General features: G+C 48.7%; 1 protein-coding gene across 4 annotated transcripts; it reads right to left on the bottom strand.

Moving 5' to 3' along the window:
* Positions 1–425: 425 nt before the first annotated feature.
* Positions 426–22274, bottom strand: LARP4 (La ribonucleoprotein 4). 4 transcript variants are annotated; one of them, XM_066567783.1, is made up of 17 exons: positions 22178–22230; positions 17356–17530; positions 17006–17153; positions 15755–15913; positions 15358–15433; positions 14740–14876; positions 14407–14510; positions 13302–13412; positions 12866–12919; positions 12057–12266; positions 11509–11612; positions 8187–8411; positions 7457–7505; positions 7101–7259; positions 6440–6567; positions 6071–6239; positions 426–5405 (listed from the first exon to the last, which is right to left on the bottom strand). In XM_066567783.1, exons 2-17 carry the CDS (start codon positions 17404–17406, stop codon positions 5067–5069), a joined length of 2223 nt encoding a protein of 740 aa, XP_066423880.1. In that variant the 5' UTR covers positions 17407–17530; positions 22178–22230; the 3' UTR covers positions 426–5066. The 4 variants fall into 4 exon arrangements, with proteins under 4 accessions (XP_066423880.1, XP_066423881.1, XP_066423882.1 ...); XM_066567784.1 differs by lacking the exon at positions 17356–17530 and having other exon boundaries at positions 22178–22274; XM_066567785.1 differs by lacking the exon at positions 17356–17530 and having other exon boundaries at positions 17006–17150; positions 22178–22253.
* Between the last annotated feature and the right edge of the window lie 600 nt (positions 22275–22874).

The following is a 22874-nucleotide window of genomic DNA, read 5'->3' as shown; positions in this document are numbered from 1 at the left end:
TCTCGGTTCTGTTCCCGGTGCCGGTTCCGATCCCCGGTGCCGGGACCCGTTCCACAGCCAGCCCCAGTCCCTGGTTCTGCTCCTGCCACCCGTCCCTGGCCCCGGTGCGGCCCCCAGGCCCGGTCCCCGGTCCCGGTTCTGCTCCAGGGCCCGGCCCCAGCCTTGGTTCTGCTCCCGTTCCTGCCCCTGGGCCCCCTTCACCCCCATTCTCAGGCCCCCACCACCAACCTGCACTAAAAACCATTTCACCCTCCACAGACACAAGTAAGAGCTCATGGATTTGTGGTTTAAGGGTTTTTTTTCTTTTTTTTTTTTGGTTTGTTTTCTTTTTTTTTTTTTTTTTGGTGGGTTTTTTTTCTCTTTTAAATCAGCTTTATTTTTCTAACTGTTATTTCAATTTCCCATAGCACCTTGGCAATGTCAAAAACAAATACAAATACATGTATTATCATTTGAACACTTAAAGCATGAACCTACTTTACACAAATTTTGTTTTGGACATTTTGACAACAGGAATAAACCAGAACAGACAGTCTAAAAGCCAGATAAGTCGCTTTTTTCTCCTTTCCTAACACTTTGAAGAGAGATCGTCAATGCCAAGGGGAAGCTGGATTCATCCGGGAGGAACAAGATGTCTGTAGTAACTCGAGCTCAATATATTATCTGAATATTTTGTATTCTATAAAAATTAGAACAAAACCCATTTATGCACAGTCTGTTTACATTTGAAGTTGCATTTTTTTTTTTTGGAAACTGTATCCATAACTGAAGTTCCATAAAAATAAACATCTGGTTCTTAAATATAAAATTTTAAAGTTGTTACAGGTTAGTTTGCTGATGGATTTTTTTTTTCAGAAATAAGTTGCTTTAACTCCATTTCAAGTCCTCCCAACTGTACATTAAAAACAGACTCAATGAACCTCTTGAAGTGCCTACACTAAAGGCACTGAAGAGAAGAGCCAACTAAAATACTACAACAACCCAAAATTATGTACCATCCTAAAGGAAGCTCAGACTATATGGAATATATACACGCAAAGAAGAGCATGATAAATCATTCAGATTAATGGCAACAATCTTACGTTTCAGAAGGAAATATCAAAATTAGAAACAAAAACTCTATTGCATATCTGTAGTAATCAAGGATTTACAAAAAAACTCATCAGAAGCCATTTCCCCCCGAAGTGCATTTCTGTTGCATCATCTGTAATACAATGGTGCATTTTACAAATTTAAAATATCATCTGTACATACCAGATATCTCAGCCCAGGTAAACTCACCTGGGAACAGTAAAAATCGCAGACAGTTTCAAGACAATTAAGCTGATATTGACAAAGTAGTAAGGCCATAGCTATTTAACTACAGTAAAGCATTGATTAAGTCACTTATTTGCTACTGATCTGCCACAGTATCATCTTTCTCTTCTGGTTAATAGTGGGTTACTTTTTTTTTTTTCCTACAGCTAAAACTGCACCATCATACTGTGCCAGGCTAATTAAAGAAAAACAAAAAAACCAACAAAACAACAAGAGCAGGAATGTAAGATACTATAAAACTAACTTAATGTTAGAAATCAAAAGAAACAAAACTTTTTGCACTTTTAATTTTACTATCACATGCAAAGAATTTCTTCTTTTCACTCCCCAGCAGAAGCACGAGAGGGTGCCCAATCTTTTCCACACGCAGTAATTTGGAAAAGACCTGAACTGGGGAGTGTATTTCTGTCCCTAACAGAAGTCAACAACTCTGAAAACAAGTCACAGTTCCTAAAACTGAAAGTTAGGTGTGATTTGCACCTCCTGGTCTTTAACATCAGCAGAGCAGGACAGTTTGTGTCCGTACACCCAGAGGGAACACGGAGAGCTCTGGGCACTTGGAGAGCACCTGGAGCCAGGTGAGAGGGAGCAGCTCCCGTGGACCCAGGAGCTGTGGGTCTGGTTCCAAACCACCCCTCTGGCCCAGCCTCCCCAGTCTGCCCAGCTGGCAAACTGCTGGGGACAGACACAAAATCCTTCCCAGCCCAGCACGAGAGGAAAAGGCAAAGCCAGTCCCTGCCAGGTCCCAGTGCCGAGGAGAACTCCCACCCCAACACAGCTCCACAGCCTCTGTATCCAACTGGGAATTTCCCCCTGCACAGAAAAGAACAGAAAGGAAAAAAAAAAAAACCAAAAACAAAACCAAACCCCAAACCACAGCTGGAAATGGTGGAAGGGAAATGCTCAGGTGAAATCCTTGCACGCAGGTGTGAAATGAATCATTCCAAGTGCACTAAGCTGAGAGAGGTTTGGATATGCTGGGAAAAGCCAACAGTTACAGCCTGACCTACATCCCCTGCACAGGAGGCACGAGCTGCTGCTGCTGCTGCTGCTGGAAACACCCAGGACCCACAGAGCCCCCTTCCCACACCCCACAAGGAGGAAGATGGAGCCACGGCTGGTCGGGTTTTCCCTCATGTGATCCATGGCAAAGCTCCATTTCACCACTCGGGTCCTCTCAGCACAAGCAAGTCACTGACACTGGATCAAGGAATTCTGAGCCACATCTGCACCAGCCCCTTTTCCCTCAATTCCTCATCCAAACAGGCAAAGCTGTCGGCATCCCAACGCTCCCTCCACCTCCCAGAACACGTCTCCCCTAGACAGCCATGAACCACCCTACACAGGCTTGTTTTGTTCCAGTTTGGCTGCAGGAATTGTTTAGAGCCTTTAAAACGAATTCAACTTTGCATTCACTGCATTTCAGGACTCTGACACTAAATATTTAAACTTCCCTATCGCTCCAACAAGAGTAGCATCATCAAAATAAATGGAGAAGGGTCTGTAAGAATCCCTAACTGTGGATGTGATCAACGATTTTTTTTCACTAAATTAAAAAAAAAACCTCCCAAACCCAGTACAGGTAGTTTCAAAGTGAATAGTGATTTTGGGGTTTATATATACATATATATATATCTATATCTATATATATAAATATATATATGTATACATACTTCAGGACCCGAGGAAATGGCAGGAAGCTGAGCTGGGGAAGGTTGAGGTGGGAGATGAGGAAAAAATCCTTTCCCAGAGGGCGGTGGGGCACTGAAGAGGCTCCCCAGGGAAGGGGTCACAGCTCCAAGCCTGTCTGATCTCAAGAAGCATTTAGACAATGCTCCCAGGCACAGGGTGGGATTTTGGGGGTGTCTGTGCAGGGCCAGGAGTTGGACTCCATGATCCTATGGGTCCCTTCCAACTCAGCCCATTCGATGATTCTCTGACTCTCTCTTTGTAACACGCCTAGAAATGAACAGTTAACTGCATAAATACATTATATTGTGTTATGAATCAACTCAAAGCAATTGCCAAGCTGAATAATAAGTTAGAGAAATGACAACTCTGGCTTTATATATATATTTATAAAAATAGATATGAGTGTTCTCCAAGCAGTTGATAGAGAATCCTACTGAGGCCCAAGTCGCCAAGGGTTATCTGGCTAAGAAATCAGAAGATGAAAAATTTCACAGTTATTTTAACTGCCACTTACATTCATTCTATGGCAACACGAGCATATATTACTAAGATGGTTACGGAATATATCACAATTGAGTTTTCCAGTGTTCACAACTTACAACTTTAAATTTGTACACTTGCTATTCACTAAAAAAAAAAAAAAAGAGGAAAAAATAAAGATGTGATTCTTACTGCTGGAAGCTACTTTTCCCTAACGCTTTATACAGAACTTTGAACCCTGGTATGCTGATTTTGGCAGATTAATGCGCTGAATGTTCCTATTTCGGTCATTAATCACCCTGAAACTTAACCACTTACCGCACAATAGTGTTGCAAATTCAGTCAGCACACAGCTGGCAAGGAGCCACTGCTCCAGAGGGGATTTCCTTAACTCTGCATCTTTAGCTCCACTTGAAACAGTTAAAAAGAGTCAGTTGCTATGACATCAGCTGTAAACAACAAGTTCCCAGGAGTCTAAACCCTGATTTCTGGCAATACAGCAGCCAACAGCCTATTCCAGAGTCAGCACAGAGAAAACCCAGCCACAGCTCTGGTTTGCTGCCCAGTGATCCAGAGATGACAGTGAGTGCCCAGAGTTCCCACCTGCAAGGCAGAATTCAGCACCTGCAGCTGGAATTCCAGGCTCCTTACCTGTGCAGGTAACACCAGGTGCTGTGTAGCCACCCGCCCATCCTACCCTGGGGCTGCCTCAGGAAAACACACCAAGAAAAATGCACTAAAGTCTGTAATAAAGAAATTAAGAGAAAGTAACAAGAGAGGGAAAAAGCAAACAAACAAAACCCCAAACCTAAGGAGTTGCCCTCAAAAGGAGGCGAGGATAAAGAGCATAATAAAGATTCTCACATGCTCCCTTTGCCTCCTTCCACTGCGTCTACGAGACAATTTCTGCTGTCCACACACTCTCATCTACAATCCAGTATCCTGCAAAACTTATACCTTAAAAAGCTTGCTGAATGAAATATTAGTAAGGTCAAGAGTCTCTACTTCAAGCTGGAAACACATGGGTTACACTACAGTAGTACATTCAGTTTTCATCATCAGTGACTACGTGATGACAACAGGTCTGGCTGCACTCGCTCCGCTCATGCTGCTGCAGAGGCCTCTGCAATGCCAGGCCATGGCAGACACACCAGCCCGCAAGCCAAACGTTAAATAGGTTAAAAAAAGTTCTAATTTTACAGAAATGCTTTTTCCAAAAATAATGTTCTCTTATCCTTTTCCTCCTACACCGAGGGACAGGTTAATTGTCAACTCATATCCTTTCACTTTGTCAAAACGCTACTTTCACAATCCCAAAGCTGATTTCAAGCAGGAAACCCTCTGCAAATTAAAAACAAAAAATACAAAAATTATAATCTCTATATTTATAGTGATTGGAATCCTCCAGCATTTGTGAAATCACTTTTAGAGATGAATTTTGGGACCCTCCACAACTTCTCCACACAAGCCACGCTCCAGTTCAATACTCCCCTTCCCGAATCCTTCCCTCCTCAGTCTCTCTGCTGCTCTTTAGTCCACAGCTCAAGTGAAACAGAGAATCATTGGCTGGCCCAGCGTTACTTTGGTGACCGGGGTGGCACGAACTGCTCCTTGCCCGCGCGGCGCGGCGCTCCCTGAGGCGAAGATCTGCGTCCAAACTGGCGCCTCTGTTCCCTGATTTTCCCAGCAGCTCCCCTGGGAGCTCCGCTGCCGCGGAACCCGCAGTAATCCTTCATTCTCCCTTCGGGCCTCTCGTGAGGAGCCCTCTCCGGAGCCTTCTCCGACGTACCATTCTCTTCATTTTTGGCTGGGGCAACGATGTTGGTGCGGTGCTCCCTCAGAGGCTGCACGGGGACTGCAGGTGGCTCCTTTGGGGGCTTCTGGCAAACTTCGGCGTAGCTGAGCTTGCGAGGCTCCTTTGGGAGCAAGGAGAAGAGTGAGGTTTATGCACCACAGCCGCCTCCCAGCCTAGACCAGGCACAAAGCCACGGCACAACAGCAGCAACACGCACAGCGAGCAGAGAGGAGCTCCCAGGTGCACCATCAGCTCATCCTGGAGCACCACCAGGTGCACAACCTGGAGCACCACCAGGTGCACAGCCTGGGGCACCACCAGCTCATCCTGGAGCACCACCAGGTGCACAACCTGGAGCACCACCAGGTGCACAACCTGGAGCACCATCAGCTCATCCTGGAGCACCACCAGGTGCACAACCTGGAGCACCATCAGCTCATCCTGGAGCACCACCAGGTGCACAACCTGGAGCACCATCAGCTCATCCTGGAGCACCACCAGGTGCACAGCCTGGAGCACCACCAGCTCATCCTGGAGCACCACCAGGTGTGCAACCTGGGGCACCACCAGCTGCACAACCTGGGGCACCATCAGCTCATCCTGGAGCACCACCAGGTGTGCAACCTGGGGCACCACCAGGTGTGCAACCTGGGGCACCATCAGCTCATCCTGGAGCACCACCAGCTCATCCTGGAGCACCACCAGCTGCACAACCTGGAGCACCACCAGGTGCACAACCTGGAGCACGCCCCCTGTGTCATTCCCATTCCCTACTCTGGGCCTTACCTGTGTTGACAGAGCAGGAGCTGCACTTGCTTGAGCAGAAGGTGAGGAGGTGTTTGTCCTCGGTGGCTTTGCAGCACTGATGGGACAGACGGATGCCGGCAGAGAAGCCGGGCTGGCCACGTCCTCTGGAGCAGACACTTCTTCTGGTTTGCTCTCTGGCTGAACCATGCTGATAAACCAACAACAATTCAAATTAAAACCTACCAACACTCAGGTTTCAGAGATTATTTCCTTGCTTTCAAGTCACAAGTGCAGAACAGAACAGCACAGCCATCCCCAGCATGATCTGTTCTTTCCATCTGGAGGCCTCTGGAGAAGATACCACCCAACATTACTGCTAGACACTGGTGGGAGATGTTCTCTGCATACCTCAGCACCACAGGCTCAGTCTGGCTTGGGGAGCTCACGCTGGGCACGGGCGGTTGGGCAGTGCTGGGTGTTTGTTCTTCTGGAGCAGGAGCAGGAGCAGGGCAGGGGCACAGGGAGTCTTTGCTTTCCTGCACACAGAGCAAAAGTTGCAAAATACAGAATACTCAAATTGCTCCACAATATGGCACTGTAAGACATCTGAGAAAGTGGGGTACTCCCAAAGGCTGCTCAAGTCCTGATGACAGGAATCTTACTTCTTTTGGATCATCACCTCTAAAGCAATACCTCCTTATATGGGCAAAACAAGCTGTGGGTAAAACCAGAACTAAGGCCAGGTCATCCAGAATGTCAGTGTTCAGTCCTACCAGCTCAAAGAACGGATTCATCTGGTGAGATCCCTTACCCACACTTCACTCAACTGTTCCTACTCCAACAGCCAACATTCCTCCTTTGCTCATTTTATTCCTAAACACCACCGAGTTTATAACTCATAACTGCACCAGCCCTAGCTGCATTCCCACAAAAACCCTTGGGAAATGCACTGTGAGGTCTGGGATTAAAGCAGTGAATACGTGGCTCTAACAAACCAACCCCTTAACAGGGAAAAGGGAGTCACAGCACCCAGATATGCCCATGTGAGAACAGAGACAGGAGCAGGCACCTTCTCTTTGCAGACTCCTTTAACGATGTCAGACATCCTGCTCTCCAGCACAGGCTCTCCCAGAATTTTTGCTGTGCTTCCAGGCAAAGGTGGGAAATTGGATGCAAGCAAGTCAAACTTTGGTGTCTGAGTCTTTGTTTCTGCTGAAGGCTGAGGTCTCTGGAGAGGGAAAACAGAAGTTACTGGAGTTGTGACACAGCAGTGAAAGCCCTGAGCAAGTGTCAGGAACTTCCTAGGAAAACTGTAAGCCCCCAATGTAATCTGAGGATTTAAGGACTCTGCCATTCATTCAATAACTGAGAAGCCAACACTCTGCACTTTGTGTGACTCCCTGCAAAAAGGGAAGCAGAACTTACTGAAACCCGGTCGTCCTCCCGTCTCCTCCGACCTCTGAACACGTTCCTCCTTTAAATACAAGAACAGCAGTCAGTGCATCCAGCCAGTGCAGTGGGCACTGCTCTGCATGGGGGCAGCACAGCTGCCTGCTGAGCCTTCCCCACACATGGCTCTGGGGTGCTCTCCCTCCTCAGGAGGGGCCACAGCTCCAACTTTGGAAGAAGTTGGAAAAGAGTAAATATGGGAACTGCTCCTCTTTCTCAGCTCCCTGCATGAGCATCTGACCGAGCACGGGGACAATTATTTTATATTAATAAACTTATTAGACTGATTTCTCACTGATCTGCCCTTTCAAGTGTCTAAACCCTGAATTACAAAGAGATAAAAACAGTTAATCTTAAAATACTGAGGAGCATCAAATTCCCAACTGAGGATTCACTTATTTACACCAATACAGATGTCAACTTTACTTCAACAGCTGTTTTAATTCTGGAAACAAATCAGTTACTTTAAAATAAAGACACCTCACTGTCTTACTGCCAGCTGTTTGTCAGATTAACTACCAGCTGGAGAGTGAAGCTGGAACCATTCCTGCTCCCAGGTCAGCATTTACTGCTCCTGATTTACTTAAGCACCACTTTTCTCGTGGCTGCTCCTTACAGAAATGTATTTTGTGCTGATGGTTGGTATCTTTGGCTCACACGAGCCAAGTCCCAGCTGCTGTGTGACACACAGGACACAGCCCTTTACCTGCCCCTGCCGACGCCGTAGTCGCCGTTCTGCTCCAGCTGTGCTGTGGGAGAATCCTTCTGGGAATACCCTTGGTCTTGGTGCCCACTTAATGAGCTGTTGTGGCGCTCCATGACAAAATTCCTGGAGCTGGTTCTGCTCAGGTCCCCCATGGGCAGGGCCCCGGCGCCGGGCGGCCCCTCCGGGTGCTCCGAGCTGCTGGACGAGCGGAAATGGGGCTTCACCCTGCAGGGACAGAGCGGGAGCTGTGGGACCCCCGTGCTGAGGAACCACAGCAGAGCAGGAGCTGTGGGACTGCCCCGTGCTGAGAAACCATAGGAGAGCAGGAGCTGTGGGACCCCTGTGCTGAGAAACCACAGCAGAGCAGGAGCTGTGGGACTGCCCCGTGCTGAGGAACCACAGCAGAGCAGGAGCTGTGGGACTGCCCCATGCTGAGGAACCATAGGAGAGCAAGAGCTGTGGGACCCCTGTGCTGAGAAACCATAGGAGAGCAGGAGCTGTAGGACCCCTGTGCTGAGAAACCATAGGAGAGCAAGAGCTGTGGGACCCCTGTGCTGAGAAACCACAGCAGAGCAGGAGCTGTGGGACTGCCCCGTGCTGAGGAACCATAGGAGAGCAGGAGTTGTGGGACCCCCGTGCTGAGGGACCATAGCAGAGCAGGAGGGTAGGACTCCTGTGCTGAGGAACCACAGCAGAGCAGGAGCTGTGGGACCCCCGTGCTCAGGAACCACAGCAGAGCCACCACCACCTGCAGCTGATTCACAGTGACAAGAAAAGCAGGTCAGCAAGCACCAGAACTCCTGTTTGAGATCACTGCCCAAAAGGTACCTGGGAGGGGAAAAAAAGCCCCAAAACCTCAAACAATTAAAAAAAAAATCCCAAAACCCAGGGGTCAGAGAAGAGCCAGAAGAACCCAAAGAGGAATTTTTCCTTTGTCTGAGCCTGCAGCACTGGCACAGGGCATTGGAAATGGAACTGGAGAAATAAGCCAAGGCCAAGGAACAGACTGATCTGGCCACAGGCAAACAAACTGAACTGAGCCACAAGGCCAGGAGTGACTGAACATGGCAGATCAGGCCAGGGCAGCTGAGTCCTTCCATGCACGGCCAGGCTCAGCCTGGCTGCTCCCATTCCCAAACCCCCAGCACTGACTCTGCAGCTCCCAACCCCCAAATGTTCCACCCCGTTATCGATTACTCAGCTTTAAAGCTGTGGTTCCTTTGAGCACAGACACAGCTCTGACTCTCAGGGCTGCTGCAAGTTCAGGCTCAGGGTCTTAAATGCAGAATTCTCCAGAAAAGTTCAGATCCAGCACAATATGGAACAGTTTTCTGGAGCAGCATTTAGGTGTCTTTAACTATTTTCTACTTTTGCTCCTCATTGGTTTTCCATGCAGCACTGATCAAAGACAAGAACCCAAATTCTCTCTCCTTTGGTAAACTCTGCACATCTCATAATTTAAGGGCAGCAGGAGGATTTTGCACGCTTGCTGTTTTTAAACAATCTCATTATAACATTCCATGGAATCAGAAGAAACTCTCCTAGTGCCAGCCAAAGTACAATTCCTCCATCTCCCTTTCCCACAAGAATGTTGCAACAAATCAGCACAAAATAAATACGAGTGGCTTAAACAAATGTTTAGCTACAGAGAAAACTCCAGCAGTTAACTATTAACTGTCTGTAGCACAAAACAAACCAGGTTTAATGGGCCAGGACAGAAACCCAAAAGCAGCAGCTGGATGAACTCTCCAAACAAGCTGCTCTGCAGGGCAAGAGGAGATTTGCTGAATAGAGATGAATTCACACTTCCCAGCTTCAAGAACCAGATTTAAGGGCCCAATAAAGTTTTAGTTTCCCATCAGCAACAACCACAGGGAGGAGGTGGAGCAAAGTCAACTGAATTCTTCCATTTTGTCCAAGTTGTTCTCAAAATGGCATACTCTCAAGTCACCGTTCAGCCCTCAGATCTCATAATCTTAACCGTCATTGAGAAGGCCACAGTCTTGTCTGGGCAGAAGAGCAAAGCAGAAAAGACAAGGAAAAATAAAGGAGGGGGGAAAAAAGAGCAGAGAGGAGGAGAAATCATGTGAGAGCAGAAGGAAGGAAGAGCAGGAGGAAGGACAAGCAGGGAGCACAGGCTGCCCAGCCCCAACCGTGACCTGTTCTCTCTTAGCGCGATACTTGATCATCACTGGGCCGGCAGGACCTGCACGCACTCACCCTAAAGCTGCCACCTCAAGCACTCCAGTCTTACAAACTGAAGCCTTTACACCACCAGGATTTTAAAAGCTTAGGGTTATTATGCAGATGTGATGTACAAGGAGGCATTTCAAGGTGCTAGCACTTGGATACCACAGTTCTTGCACAGCTGCAGCATCTGGACTTCCATGAGGGTCCATATACCTGAGAGCTTTACAGGTTTCAAGATTGTGCACAATTTAAAGCAAAAAAAAAAAAAAAAAAAAGCCAAACCAGCTTTGTCAAGATGTGAGTTTGGAGCTGAGCGGCTGCAACTGGAGCAGCTGCTCCATCTTCCAGGCAGTGACGCTCCCAGTTCCACAGTCTGGGTTAAGACTCTGCTGAGTCACCACAGACCAAAGCTTGAAGTTCCCCTTCTGCCAACAGCCACAGACCTGAGCTGCACCACAAACCCACTCACAGCCCTGGCAGCTGTTGACTGATCTCTCTAACAATACCAACAGCAATTCCCATGATCCCAGCCCAGTGCTGCACACAAACAACTCCCACCCCCACACACAGGTTACAACTCCATTGTGTTCACAGAGCAATTGCTCTGGCAATACAAAGTGTTTCCTCCTCCCCAGTGTTTGTATCTGAGCTAAGTCCTTACAGCTCTCAGGAAAGATGGGGATAAAGCAAATAAATTACAGGAACAGCCCCAGCATCGAGCAGTTGGACGCAGCAATCAGGACAAGCAACTCCCACTGCAGGAACCAGCAGCTCCACAAGCCTGATCCCAGCAGGAAAGGCTTATGTTGTGCTGCAGGAGTTTATAATCTGTGTATAACAAACATAATTACAAGTATGACCTCAGGAGGAAGTTATTTATTTGTCTGCAAAAATTCCTCTGAGGCTTTTAAAGGAGTTACCTTGGTTCTCTCCAGCACTGTGTCTGTTATTTTAGGCTCTTAAGCTGCCACCTTCTACTTCATTTTTTCAGTAAAGTTGAAAAACATTACTCATTTCATAAAATAAAACAAATAATGTGATCCCATCACACTGCATGTGGCATGCAAGGAACACCTGAGGATCTCAGCAGTGCAAGTTTTGCAGGAGCAAACCCCTGGCAGAACTCTCTTACCGATTCCTGTGGAATGGGCGACCTATACTCAGAGAAGCAGCATTTGTTTTATATGATCCTGGTGTGTTAAAGCCATTCACAAATCCACCGTTGGGAAACGGGGCCTGCAACAGACACAACAGTCTCAGTGGCTGAGCTACAAAGAGAACGTTTGCAGATTAATGATCAGCTTCAGCAGTTACTCATGGCTGTAATTTCACACTGGACTACAGCATCTGCTGGGGTGGGAATTCACTGCTCCAGCCAAATCTCCACAGGTTCACAGTCTGCATCTGCTTTAGCAGAGTTCCCCCATTCCTGGAAAAGCTATGGGCTCTTCCAGTAACACAAGCTGCAGAATAATGGAATTTCACACCAAAATTCCTTGAAATACGTGGCAGCCAATGGTGAGACTGGCAGCTCCTCTGACAGTGTTGCTTTATCAAGACATCAGTGTCACAAAACAGAAGGATCTGACCAAGAAACCTGGAACACCCACTCACCCTAGTGATTATTAACCAAATCACCCCCGATGGGCTGGGCTCCCCCCCTTCTCAGCTGTTACTCACCAGTGGTGTCTCAAAGTAAGGTGCAGGATTCGGAGACCACGTCTGAGGCACGATGCTGTAAATGGAGTACTGCTGAGGGCTATATACAGGCTGCATAAACAGGGGGGAGGCAAACTGGGCTTGGGTCTGCACGGGCTGGGGATACACACTGGAATCCACCACCCGGTAACCATTCTTAGCAAAAAACGTGTTGATGGCTTTTATCCTGGCCTGCAAGACAGCAAATCACACCAGGTGTCAGCTGGGAGAAAAGGAGAACGTGGAATCTTTCTTGCCTGCTGGAGGGATGTGAAGGTTCATTACTGTTTATGAATAAAAACTGATAAAATCAGGCCAGCTCGTATTCCCACAGCATGATAAGGGCAAGGACACACGTTGCTTTAGCTGGCTGATCTGTAAAACTGAAGATCAATGTAGGAACTGTCCAGACTCCAATCGTGACAGCTCCCCTCACAGTGCGTGCGCTTTGCTCCAGCCTGCTTTGTGCAGCAGCCAGCTCAAGGCTCACAGTGGCAGGAATCCCTCTCCTGAGCTCTGCAAACCCAGATTCTGGGGCAAGTGGAGAAGGGAAGCCAGCACAGGAATGTATTTCACCACCCCTGGGAACAGTGCTGTGAGTAACCAGCAGCCACTGAACTGTAATTTGTCAGAGCTCCCCATGACCTTGTTCACGTTTCAGCCTCCAGAGCCAGAGTTATGGACAATCCCACTGCTGAGCCCTTGGATCACCCCCCAGAAATGGTCACCATCATCCAAACAGAAACAACACCATGCAATCCCAACAGAAACAGCAGCTAAAGCAGCCTCACCATTACTGGCTTGCCCTGAAAGGTTTTCACTTCTTCCCTTAAGTATTTGAATGCCTGCAGATACAAAAAAAAAAAAAAACAAACAACATTAGAATATCTTGATAAAGTTATACTTCCCAAAGGATGTTCCATGATTTAACACAAATGTGCAGTCATGTGCTTCCCTGTCAGCCCAGCTAAATTCATTAACACTTCAAATTCAGGACTCTAGTGCCAGTCATGGCCAGAGAATGCCAAGGCAAGAGCCAGGCAAGGGAATTATAACCCCACAATCTCCCACCTTTGGTCTTATTAACCAGAATCTGCCAGTAATCTCTTAAAACAACAAAAAGGGGATCAGTAAATAAATATTTCTTTTAGCTACAGGAAGCACAAGTGCACTTTCCCTGAGCAGGGGAAGGATTAAAGCTGGGGTGTCAGAGGAAGGCAGCCTTACCTGCTGGGCGTCTGTGTCGGACTGGAATGTAACGTACCAGTTGTTGTTGTGAGCAAACTCACAGCTTATCACCTTGGGGCAGTTCTCATTCTTGAACAGAGCCTTCACCTCCTGGGGAGACAAGTTCAGGGCCCTTGTACAGTGAACACTAAAGTGACCCAAGTTTATGCTCCAGCTCCTCAGCTGCTGCTCTCCCGTGACCAGGGATGTTTTCTTATTCCCCTGACCAAATTTCCCTCTACCTGCTTCTTAACCCACAAATCCTCCTTCAGCCTCCTGGGCTCCCCAAGATAAAACAGAGCAGCCACAGCTGCTGTGATTTGTAAGAAAATCAAGATCTGTGTAGACCTGGTGATATTTTCATATGAAACAGGTAGGAAAAGTGTGGCTTTAGATCAGCAGAGTCATGGAGACAGCAATGATTCCATGAAATATTTCTAAGTCAAGGCGACCTGACAGCTTTGCAATAATCAGATTGTAAAGAGAGGGACAAGCAGCTGCTCGGAGTTTGCATTAAAAGAACTCATTAAAAATGCTGGTAGACTAACACCATGTATTACAACTTTAAAAAACAAAGAACCAAATCATTCTGTTTGCCAAGTATCGGGAGGAATTTTATTATCCTCCCTCCTCGGGCATAATGAGCTCCGCTCATGCTGGGGCTCAATGAATGAGAAGTGTTTAGTAACATTTCTTGCTGCCAAAACAACTGTCTGACTTCAAGTAAAATTATTGCTGTGACAAAAATTTAGCCTGAATTCCAAACTATGCCCTGGACTGATTTATTTTTGGATCTGAAAAGAAACCAGTTCAAACTTCCTTCCAGAAAAGCCAAGCTAGATCAGCTTTGGTGGAAAAAAAGTTTACTTAAGAAGGTTTAAATACAGTAGTAAATAATGGGAAGGGATAATGACAATAAGTTTTTGTTTTGGATATTTTGACACTGCACCCAAGCGGAAAAAGTTACTGATGTGGTCTAGAAGAAAAATATCCGTGTTTAATCCAATTAAACACCAGCTGACCTTTGCCTGGTGCTCCTTGAAGCCCTGTTGAAAACACCTTCCAAAACCAGTACCAGCTCCTTATTTCCTTTCTCTTGATTTACCTCTATAGGTGTAGTTTCAGGGATCTCACGGAGAATGATAATACATCGTTTGTGGTTTGGTCTGACTTTCTCCCCCCTTTCATCCACTTGTACCATAGGAGAAGCTGAAAATGAAGTATAAAATTTGGACATCTCAGCAGTAGCAGACTCTCTCATGGAACTTGGAACAAAGAATGAGAATTCAGGAGTTTGGAACAGCCTCCTACTCAGTAAAGTTCCTGTCCCCATTTACCAGAACAACAAACCATAACCAGCTCAGAGACTGCAACATCCCTCTGAAGCATGGAATGATTCTTTGTGCTACTGATACAGATACCAAAATCCCAGACTTACATCTCAAAACTTCAAGAATAAGGTCCATGTCCGTTGTCAGCTTCTTAATCCCTTCCATGTTGGCAATTGTCCATATTGGAACAAACTGATCACTGTCCATCTGAGACATCAAGTAGAGATCCTTTGAAAGATTCTCTCTAAAAAGTTAGAAAAATATTATCTAATAAAGATCCTGAACTTAGAGAAAACTCAAAACAAGAGGATAACTACAGGCTTAAATAAATATTGACCAGTACCATTCACAACCAAAACAGCCTCAGATTTTCTCTCCTAGAACAAATCCCAGCAAATCAACACAAAGCAGAGTAAGATAATTTTAAAAACTTAATGAAGTTCTAGTGCCCTACAGCTTGGTCTGCAAAAAGGATCTGCCAAAAAGACTTCTGGTGCCACACAGTGTATGATCTCAACATCTTATGACTGTGAAGCACAAAGTCATCCTCATCCAAGGACACAGCTGCACAGACAGGACTGAAACAGCTGGAAGGTGCCATGGGGCTCCTACAGCACATCAGCAAATCTTGGTTTGTGTTTTTATCAGGGTGATGGTACATATCTAGCCAAGAGGAGGGACATTTGCCAAGGATTTCAATAAAGGGTTTGTACCACTGCACCTACCGGGAGAAGCAGAATTCAAGCTGTTTTCTCAAACATTCTCTAATGTCTTCTGTGGACACAGTGGAGCTGCCATCACCTGAAAGGGACCACATCCACCATCAGCTCCCACTTTCATGGCAACAAGACCAGGCAAGGACACATCTCATTGCAGAATACAAGAATAAATCCCTCTGGGTAGGACCAAGAGGAAAAGCTCATGCAAGATGATTAAAGACCCCCAGACACCACAGTCTCAAAATGTCTCTGATCCCACTTTGCACTTGTTTGGCCACATGTTGAGGCCATACTGGAGTTTCTTGGATACACATGGGCATGTCAGAGTTCTGACTTGGTCACAGCACACTTAGAGCAGCTCCAGGGAGGTTACAGACATCAGCACTTGAACTTTAACACTCACCAGACACTTCATAGATTTGGTATCCCAGATCTTCAGTCGCCAGGACAATTCCATTTGCTGACGCCTCATCAAGTCCTGTGCCATTCCTTGTGGCTTCACAGGATGGGGAATACATCACTTCATACTGCTTGCAGCTGTCCTCTGAGATCTCTATGTTACCTGGCAGCAGGAAAACTCCTGTCAGCTTCAGCATATTTCCCATTTGAAAAATTCTGGCTACCAACATTCAAACAAATACTCAAGAAAGCTGTACCTGAGAGTGTCTAACCTTAGCCTGTACTTCTTAGACTTTGTGTTGGATAGAACTTTTACCTCTCCAATTTCAGGAAGATCTGGTTTGCACCAGGCTCTCAGGGAAAAGTAAATAAAAGTAAATAAAGGATCCTGAAATTGATCCCCAAAGTGGCAGAGAATCTAAAAACCAGTCCATCCACATGAAATTTAAAATATTAAAGTGAGGTTGCTAAAAACGAGGGATGAAAATCGCTTACACTGCCTCAATTGCTTCACTTTGTTATGAAGAGACAAATGAGTTTCTGTCAGGCAAAGCACAAACCCAGCGCTCTCCCCTCACTTCTGCTGACTTACCAGAAACCTTTGACAAGGCCATGCAAGCTGAATGTTCTCTTCTTTATCCCTAACTTTTACTAAACCATTTTGCAGGGAATCTTCTGCATCCTCTGCCATGCTTTGAGTCACCTCAGCTACACCCCAGATCAAGTCTGAGCCAGACAAGTGAAACCAGCTGAATCCTTACTTCTGGACCCTGCCTGTGTGGCAAGGATGGGAATGGGACCGCAGTGGAACAGCCTGAATGGAAAGGAGTTAACCATGGGTACTGCACAGGGTTCCTGTGCAGGAACAGACGTTCCTGACAGTTCTCAGCAGTACCTCAGCTCCCCAGGATTGCAGGTGGCCCTCAGACCTCATTTTCCTGTTCACAGGGTCCAGTGGATGCTCAAGTGCAGCCATGTCATGAATCCATTTCTACACATTCAGCACCCTGCTCCCTCTTAGCGCGTTACTTGGTCATCACCGGGCCCCTGAATCCTGTTCCAGCAGAGCTCAGAGCCCACTGCTGGGACCCAGCACCCTCACAAACCACCTGCTGCTTTCTCATCTTCCTTTATAACACTGCTCCATCAGCACTGACAGCCTCAAGGACAAGAGCCAGAGGTTGCTCCTCACAGCTGAACTCCCCCAGTGTCCCCCAGGAGGGGCCGTATCACGACCCCTGTCCCAACTCCTCACCCTCAGCTGGAGTCCCCTGGGCTGCTGCTGTCTCCTGCCACGTGTGCTCTGTGCCATTGGTGGGGGGCACGGCCTCACCACTGCCCTGAGGCACTTCTTGCCACACTTTAGCGTTGGGGTTCAAGCCAGCACCTTTCGATGTTACCTGCTGAAGAGAGGAGAACGCTTTGGTGAGTGAGAGCAACCCAGAGAAGCCTCAGAAGTCAAGCCAGGAAATACAGGCAAATTTAGTGATTGTCTCTAGAGTTCCACATCTCAAGTGTCTACCCAGCTATTAAGCACCTATGTGATTTTTTTTTATTAATGAAAACAGGAAAATCCTTGGTATTTTCCAAGTATTTCGTTTCTACCTCCATGAGAAGTGTTGCCTTCAACCTCTCTTTATTGACATCCGACAACATCAGCGGAGGCAGCGGCTACTCGGCAAGGACTCTGGGAACTCATAAGCTTTTAAAGACTTGACTGTCATAATGCTCCAGTCCCCTTTCACCAGAAAGGGAAATTTTCCCTCCTCCAGACCCCTTCCTAGAAAGGAAGGTAAAAAAACATATGTCAAGGAGAAGAAACTGTATAACTTAACCGAATTAGTGACATCTGTGCTAACCAAGCATCACCTGTGCTGTGTCAGGATTCCTCCTGAACTTACCCCAGTCCTACCCCATTCCCCAGGAATCTTACACACATCAACAGACACTAATGATTTCCTCAGACTGGTAACCAAGGAGATTAAAGGTTTTGAATTGCCAAGACAAACTTACACACCATCCCAGCCTGCTGGGGAGAGAACAGGATCTGCTCACTTTGGGCCTGGGCAACAAGGACCACAATTAGAGTCAAAGGGTTACAAAGGAAACAGACAAGAAGAACTGCAGGACTCCAGCCTGGCACCTGACACAGAGAAACACTCATTCCCACAGCACAAGATAGAGTCCTTCAAGGTCCCTCTCCCAGAGCTGCTCAAAGGCATTTGAGGTGAGGAATCCAACAATCCAGCAGCAACACAGAGGAAAAACATGGCTTTTGCTCCTTTCATGTAGAGAAATAATAACTATAGTTATAGGGCAGTGAACAAAACTACCCTTTTGCAAAAATTCTCCCCCCAGGATATCCCAACACCCCACAAGCAGCTGTAACAGTTCCTCCAGCCACTGAACGATGCTCCACTTCACTGCTGCAATTTGCTGGACTTTAAAAGGTGAAAGCCATTAATGCAGCTCATATCCACAAACACACAGATAAGCGAGCTGGGCATGTCGGAGGCCAGGCTCCTGGATTCTGAAGTTAAGGAGTGGCTCACTACCAGGCCTCAAACACACAGCACAAGGATAAGGAAGCAGTTGCAATAGCTTTAGAGATAATTCCTCTGCCAAGGTCACACCTCGTGCCAGAGCTGTTTGCTGCAAGGACAAGCCCCAGCTCAGTAACAAGAAGCCTCCAAAAAACTGGAGAAGTTCAAGACAACCATGTGAGAAGCAAAACAAAGACCACGTTTTTTTTGCAAAGCTCTGAGATTCAAACCCCCCACGCACAACTGATTTAATCCACATAGCAACAGAGTCTTCCCCTCCCGCTAATCTTTGCCCAGGAACAGAGCTGGAAACTGGAAATAGTTCAGGGTGAAAGGACACGCGTGTATTTCCCTTTGCAGGTTTCTGTAGCTGTTCCCCAACAAAACCTGCAAAGCAAAACCCAGTAACCTGTTGTAACCACAGGCTGTCACTGCAGTTCAGCAGTTCCAAACTAAGTTCTGCTCAGCTTCTGGTCACTCCTGGGGCAGCATCACCTGCCCACATGGGCTCCTGTTCACGGATCCAGAGCCAGCAGTTCCTTGAACTTACTTCTCAACAAAGCAAAAAGAAACAAGACACATCCAGGAGATGATTCATTCTTTTCTAAAAATAAACTATGCCTCGCTACCTACATCTCTAAGGGTAGCACTGAGCTCAGGCCTAAAGTAATTTGCAGGAATAAATGTGATAAAGTGAAACTGAAACACTTTGTTGTGGTTACTGCATTTCTGGAGGTGATTGGGACTAAAAGCTTTCTGACGAAGTGATGAACACAATGGCTGGGACACACACCTGGAACAGAGCGTGGGCCACTTCCCCTTGTGCTAGAAACACTGAGCTGTAACAGCCCAGCAGGATGCAGCCCTGCTCTCACTCATCTTAACAGCAAAACCCCACAGACTGCAGAGGATAAAAAGTCCCTAATTTACATCAGCTTTTGGGAAATTCATGCTGCGCTCCACGAGCAAAATCGCTCCGTCCTGGCCAGCGGCTCTTCAGAAGAGAAGGCCAAAATATCAATTCTTGCTTATTTAACTGAGGCTACAAACACTGAGCCCGTGGGATTGGCTGCAGCATGATCCTCCCAGCTGCTATCGGGAACTTTCATGACGAGGTTAAAGCTTTACAGAGTGACAAAGGTTGGGAACACTCGCTGGGATCCACGAGCTGACAAAGCTCTCCTCCTCAGCACAGCTTCCCCTCTCGCTCACACTACTTCCAGCAAACGTGGATCAAAGATTCTCCTCCAGCAACTCCTAAAAATTGGCTATTGAAGAAAATTCTCATTCTGAAACATGGCAAAGGATATTTTTCTTATTGTAATTACATCTAAATTACACTCAACCAGATTCAATGAAACTAACAAAACTGCAGGCACTCAAGAGTTTTAAAGCATTAGATTTTAGTATTAAATTATTCTGCAACCAAAATCCTAACTCAGATCTTGTGATAGATTTCCTGGAGTAGACAGATTCTCTGAAACAGAAACAAAGCAAAAAAATCCAAAGAGAATTTAACCAAACTTGTGAGGGGAGAACCTAACCCTTTTCCAGAAATGGAAACGTAAGCAGATGGAAAAACCCCAAGGTCAGCAAAGCTGCGGGAGGCAGCTGAGAGAAGCCTTGTGCTGGCTGGGGCACAGGCAGGTGGGGACCCTGAGGGGCTCAGACACGGTGTGACCGTCCTCCCTGAGGGGACTGATGCAGACTCAGAGGCTGGATAAGGACAGGTTGGTGTCAAACCAACACACAGAACTCCTTCAGAGCTGCTGGCAGGTTTCAGGTAGCAGAGCAGTGCTCTGCTAACTCCCAACCTCACAGTAACTTCAGTGGTCACAGGAACATCCCTCCCACCAGGAGCTGCAGGGTTTTCCATTCAGGAGCCTCCTCCAGCCCTTGGAAAGCCAAGGCACAGCTGTGCTGTCTGAAGGTGGTACCTGGGTCAGAGGAGTGTGAACAGGGGCAGTGTGGGGTCACAGGAAGCCTCACCTGCTCCAGAGGCCCAACAGCACTCAGTGCTTCCCACAGGCCTGGATTTCTAACCAGGAGACAGCATGGGCAGCATTTCACCCACCTGAAACACACAGACTCCCATTTCCCCAATAAATTACAAATATATGGAATTAGGAGCACATACCCATCTGAGTGGAGCCCAGCAGCCATTATCAATTCCATTTCTCTGGATGTATTTATGAATATTCCAATGCACCTAATTATTAATTGTTAACACAGATCCTGGCTTAGAGGGAGAAAAAAGGCCTGCCCCAAACATAAATGTATGAAACAGCACAAGCCTTATACAGCCCTTACACAGCCATCACTGCAGAAATTTGGAACTAAAGGATGTTGAAGGAAACCCAATTCCCCCTCACACACTGTGAAGGGCTGGGCACAATCACCACGTTTACATCTCAAGCACGTCTAAAACAAACACTGACAGCTACAGCAACTCAGCCAATACCCCTCAAAACCTTGGGACTTCCACACATTCTGTGCCTTATTTTCCAGGTATCCCCAAAGATCCTCAGATAAAGCTGCTGGCTGCTCCCAAGCATCCAACTGCAGCATTCCAGGACACCTAGCTCTGAGCTCCAGTTCTCTGTCCTGGCAGTGAAATGAAACTTTCAGAAAGTCCATATGTTCCTCAGGAACTCTAAATTAAATATTATTGAGGCTTCCAGAATGAAGATCACAGAAACTCCCAACACTATCAGAGGAAGATCAGAGTTGAGTTTGTGCTTTAGGACTCCCTAAAAAATCTCAGAGTGCTGATGAGCTCCAGCTCCCACCCCCAGCAGCAGCCATGTGCTCCCTGCTCTGCTCCAGCTCCCGTCCACATCTCCATCCCTGCATTCCAGAACCTGCCTCGTGCACCCGGGGCCTCTCGCCACGCTCAGCCTGGGATGAGGCAGCTGCTCGTGCCTCCCATCAGCCTCAGCAGTTCCTCTTCCAGCAGAACACCGCAACCTCTAATTCTCCAGGCCTGTCACCGTGTTCAGGACAACTTTTAGTCCTCCTCGCGAAGCCAAGGAACATTCAGCTCAGAACTGAGGTGATTCACTTAAAAAACAGAACGTGTTTCCTAAACTGCTTTATTGAGAGGTTCCTAGGCACGGAGCACATGTCGGTGTTTGTGTGTGAGCCCACCAGCACCATCTCCCCCGGCACCCGAACAAAACCCCTGGGCAGAACCCCCCGAGCTGAACCCCTCGTGCAGACACAGCCCAGCGCCCACCCGGCTCCCTCCGTTCCTCCCCCGGGCCCGGCAGCTCCTTGCTCCGCGCACGTTTCGGGACAAAACTCGGTGCAAAGTTTATGGCGGCCACCCGGCTTCGTTCAGCAAAGGCTAAAAGCGCTTGGCCGAACCCGTGAAAGGCCGTGAGCAGCTGAAGCCCCATCCCGGGCCACAGCGGACACGGCGCCCGCCCTCCTCGGTGACCTCCAGGGCCGGGCCGGGCCGCGCTCCTCGTCCCGCCCAGACCCGGCGCGCCGGGGAACGGCAGAACCCCCCCCCGCTCCCGCGCCACAAACCACCCCCAGTGTTTAATTAACGCAATTAACGAGGCGCCGCGCTCGGGGCCGGCCCCGCGGGGCCGCCCCGCGTGTCGAGAGGCCGGGCCGGGCCCGCTCCTGGGAGGCCTCGGGGAGGCCCCGCGTGTCCCGCGTCACCTTCACGACCGGGCCGCGGCGGCACCCGAAGGTCACGGCGGCGCCTCCCCCGCCCCCTGCCCCGGCGGAACCTTCCAGAGCGCCCCCCGACCCCCCCACCCGCCCGCGGCCGCCGCCCCCGGATCTGCTGTGTCAGCCCCGTCCCCTCCCCCGGCGCGGCGTGCGCGGCCTCCCGCCGCCGCCTCCCGCCACATGGCCCGGCGCCGTCACCTCACCTCCACGAACAGCAGCATCGTGCCGCCGCGGCCGGCGGGCCCGCGCTCCCCGGTGCCCGGAGCGGCGATCGGGACACGCGGGCTCCGCCTCCGGCCGCGCCGCCCGGCCCGGCCCGTCCCGCCCGCTCCCCGCCCGCCGCCGCCGCCTCTTCCGGGCGCACCGAGCGCGTCCGGGGCACGGCCGGGACGGACCATTCCCGCGCGGGGCGGGGGGGGTGCGGCTGCCCCGCCGGGCTCCGCCAGAGGGCGCGGTGGCTGCAGCGCCGCGCGGGGAAAGCGGCGTCCCCCGCGGAGGGAGTGGAACGGCCATGAGCCGCCTTGTGGAAAATTCTCGGATTTGGGGTTTTGGGGGTGGTTTCGGTTGGTTGGTTGTTTTTTCTAATTAAAGAACTCATAATGCTTTTTGCTTCCAACAAACCGCACGCACCGGCACGGTCAGACCCCGCTCCGACCCCACCGGCCGCCCCGGTCCCTTTTTTTCCCGATTTTCCCAGTTTTCGGGCCAGCCCCGCGGATCCCGCAGGGACACTGCGGAACAGGGCAGCGCCGGCGCTGCGATCCCGCACGTTCCGCTTCCCTGTCCCCCATCCTGCCGGCGGACCCCGGCCGCCCTCCCCGGGACCCCGGCCGCAGGTGCGGAAAGGGCCGGAGCGGCTGCCAGGGCTCGGCCCGGCCAGGAACGGGTGGGGAAGTGCTG

The sequence above is a fragment of the Molothrus aeneus genome, chromosome 30 (genome assembly GCF_037042795.1).
Source record: "Molothrus aeneus isolate 106 chromosome 30, BPBGC_Maene_1.0, whole genome shotgun sequence".
In the NCBI taxonomy this organism is placed as follows: domain Eukaryota; kingdom Metazoa; phylum Chordata; class Aves; order Passeriformes; family Icteridae; genus Molothrus; species Molothrus aeneus.
This window is presented reverse-complemented; position numbering and strand designations above follow the sequence as displayed.

Excerpts from the sequence above, each read along its gene's own strand:
- LARP4 (XM_066567783.1), bottom strand. The coding sequence starts at position 17,406 with ATGTTGTCGGATGTCAATAAAGAGAGGTTGAAGGCAACACTTCTCATG. Across the intron at positions 13,413-14,406 it reads CTGAAACTACACCTATAGAG|GAGGTGAAGGCTCTGTTCAA; the intron begins GTAAATCAAGAG and ends TTGTCTCCCCAG. Across the intron at positions 8,412-11,508 it reads CGCCCATTCCACAGGAATCG|GGTGAAGCCCCATTTCCGCT; the intron begins GTAAGAGAGTTC and ends CTGTCCCTGCAG.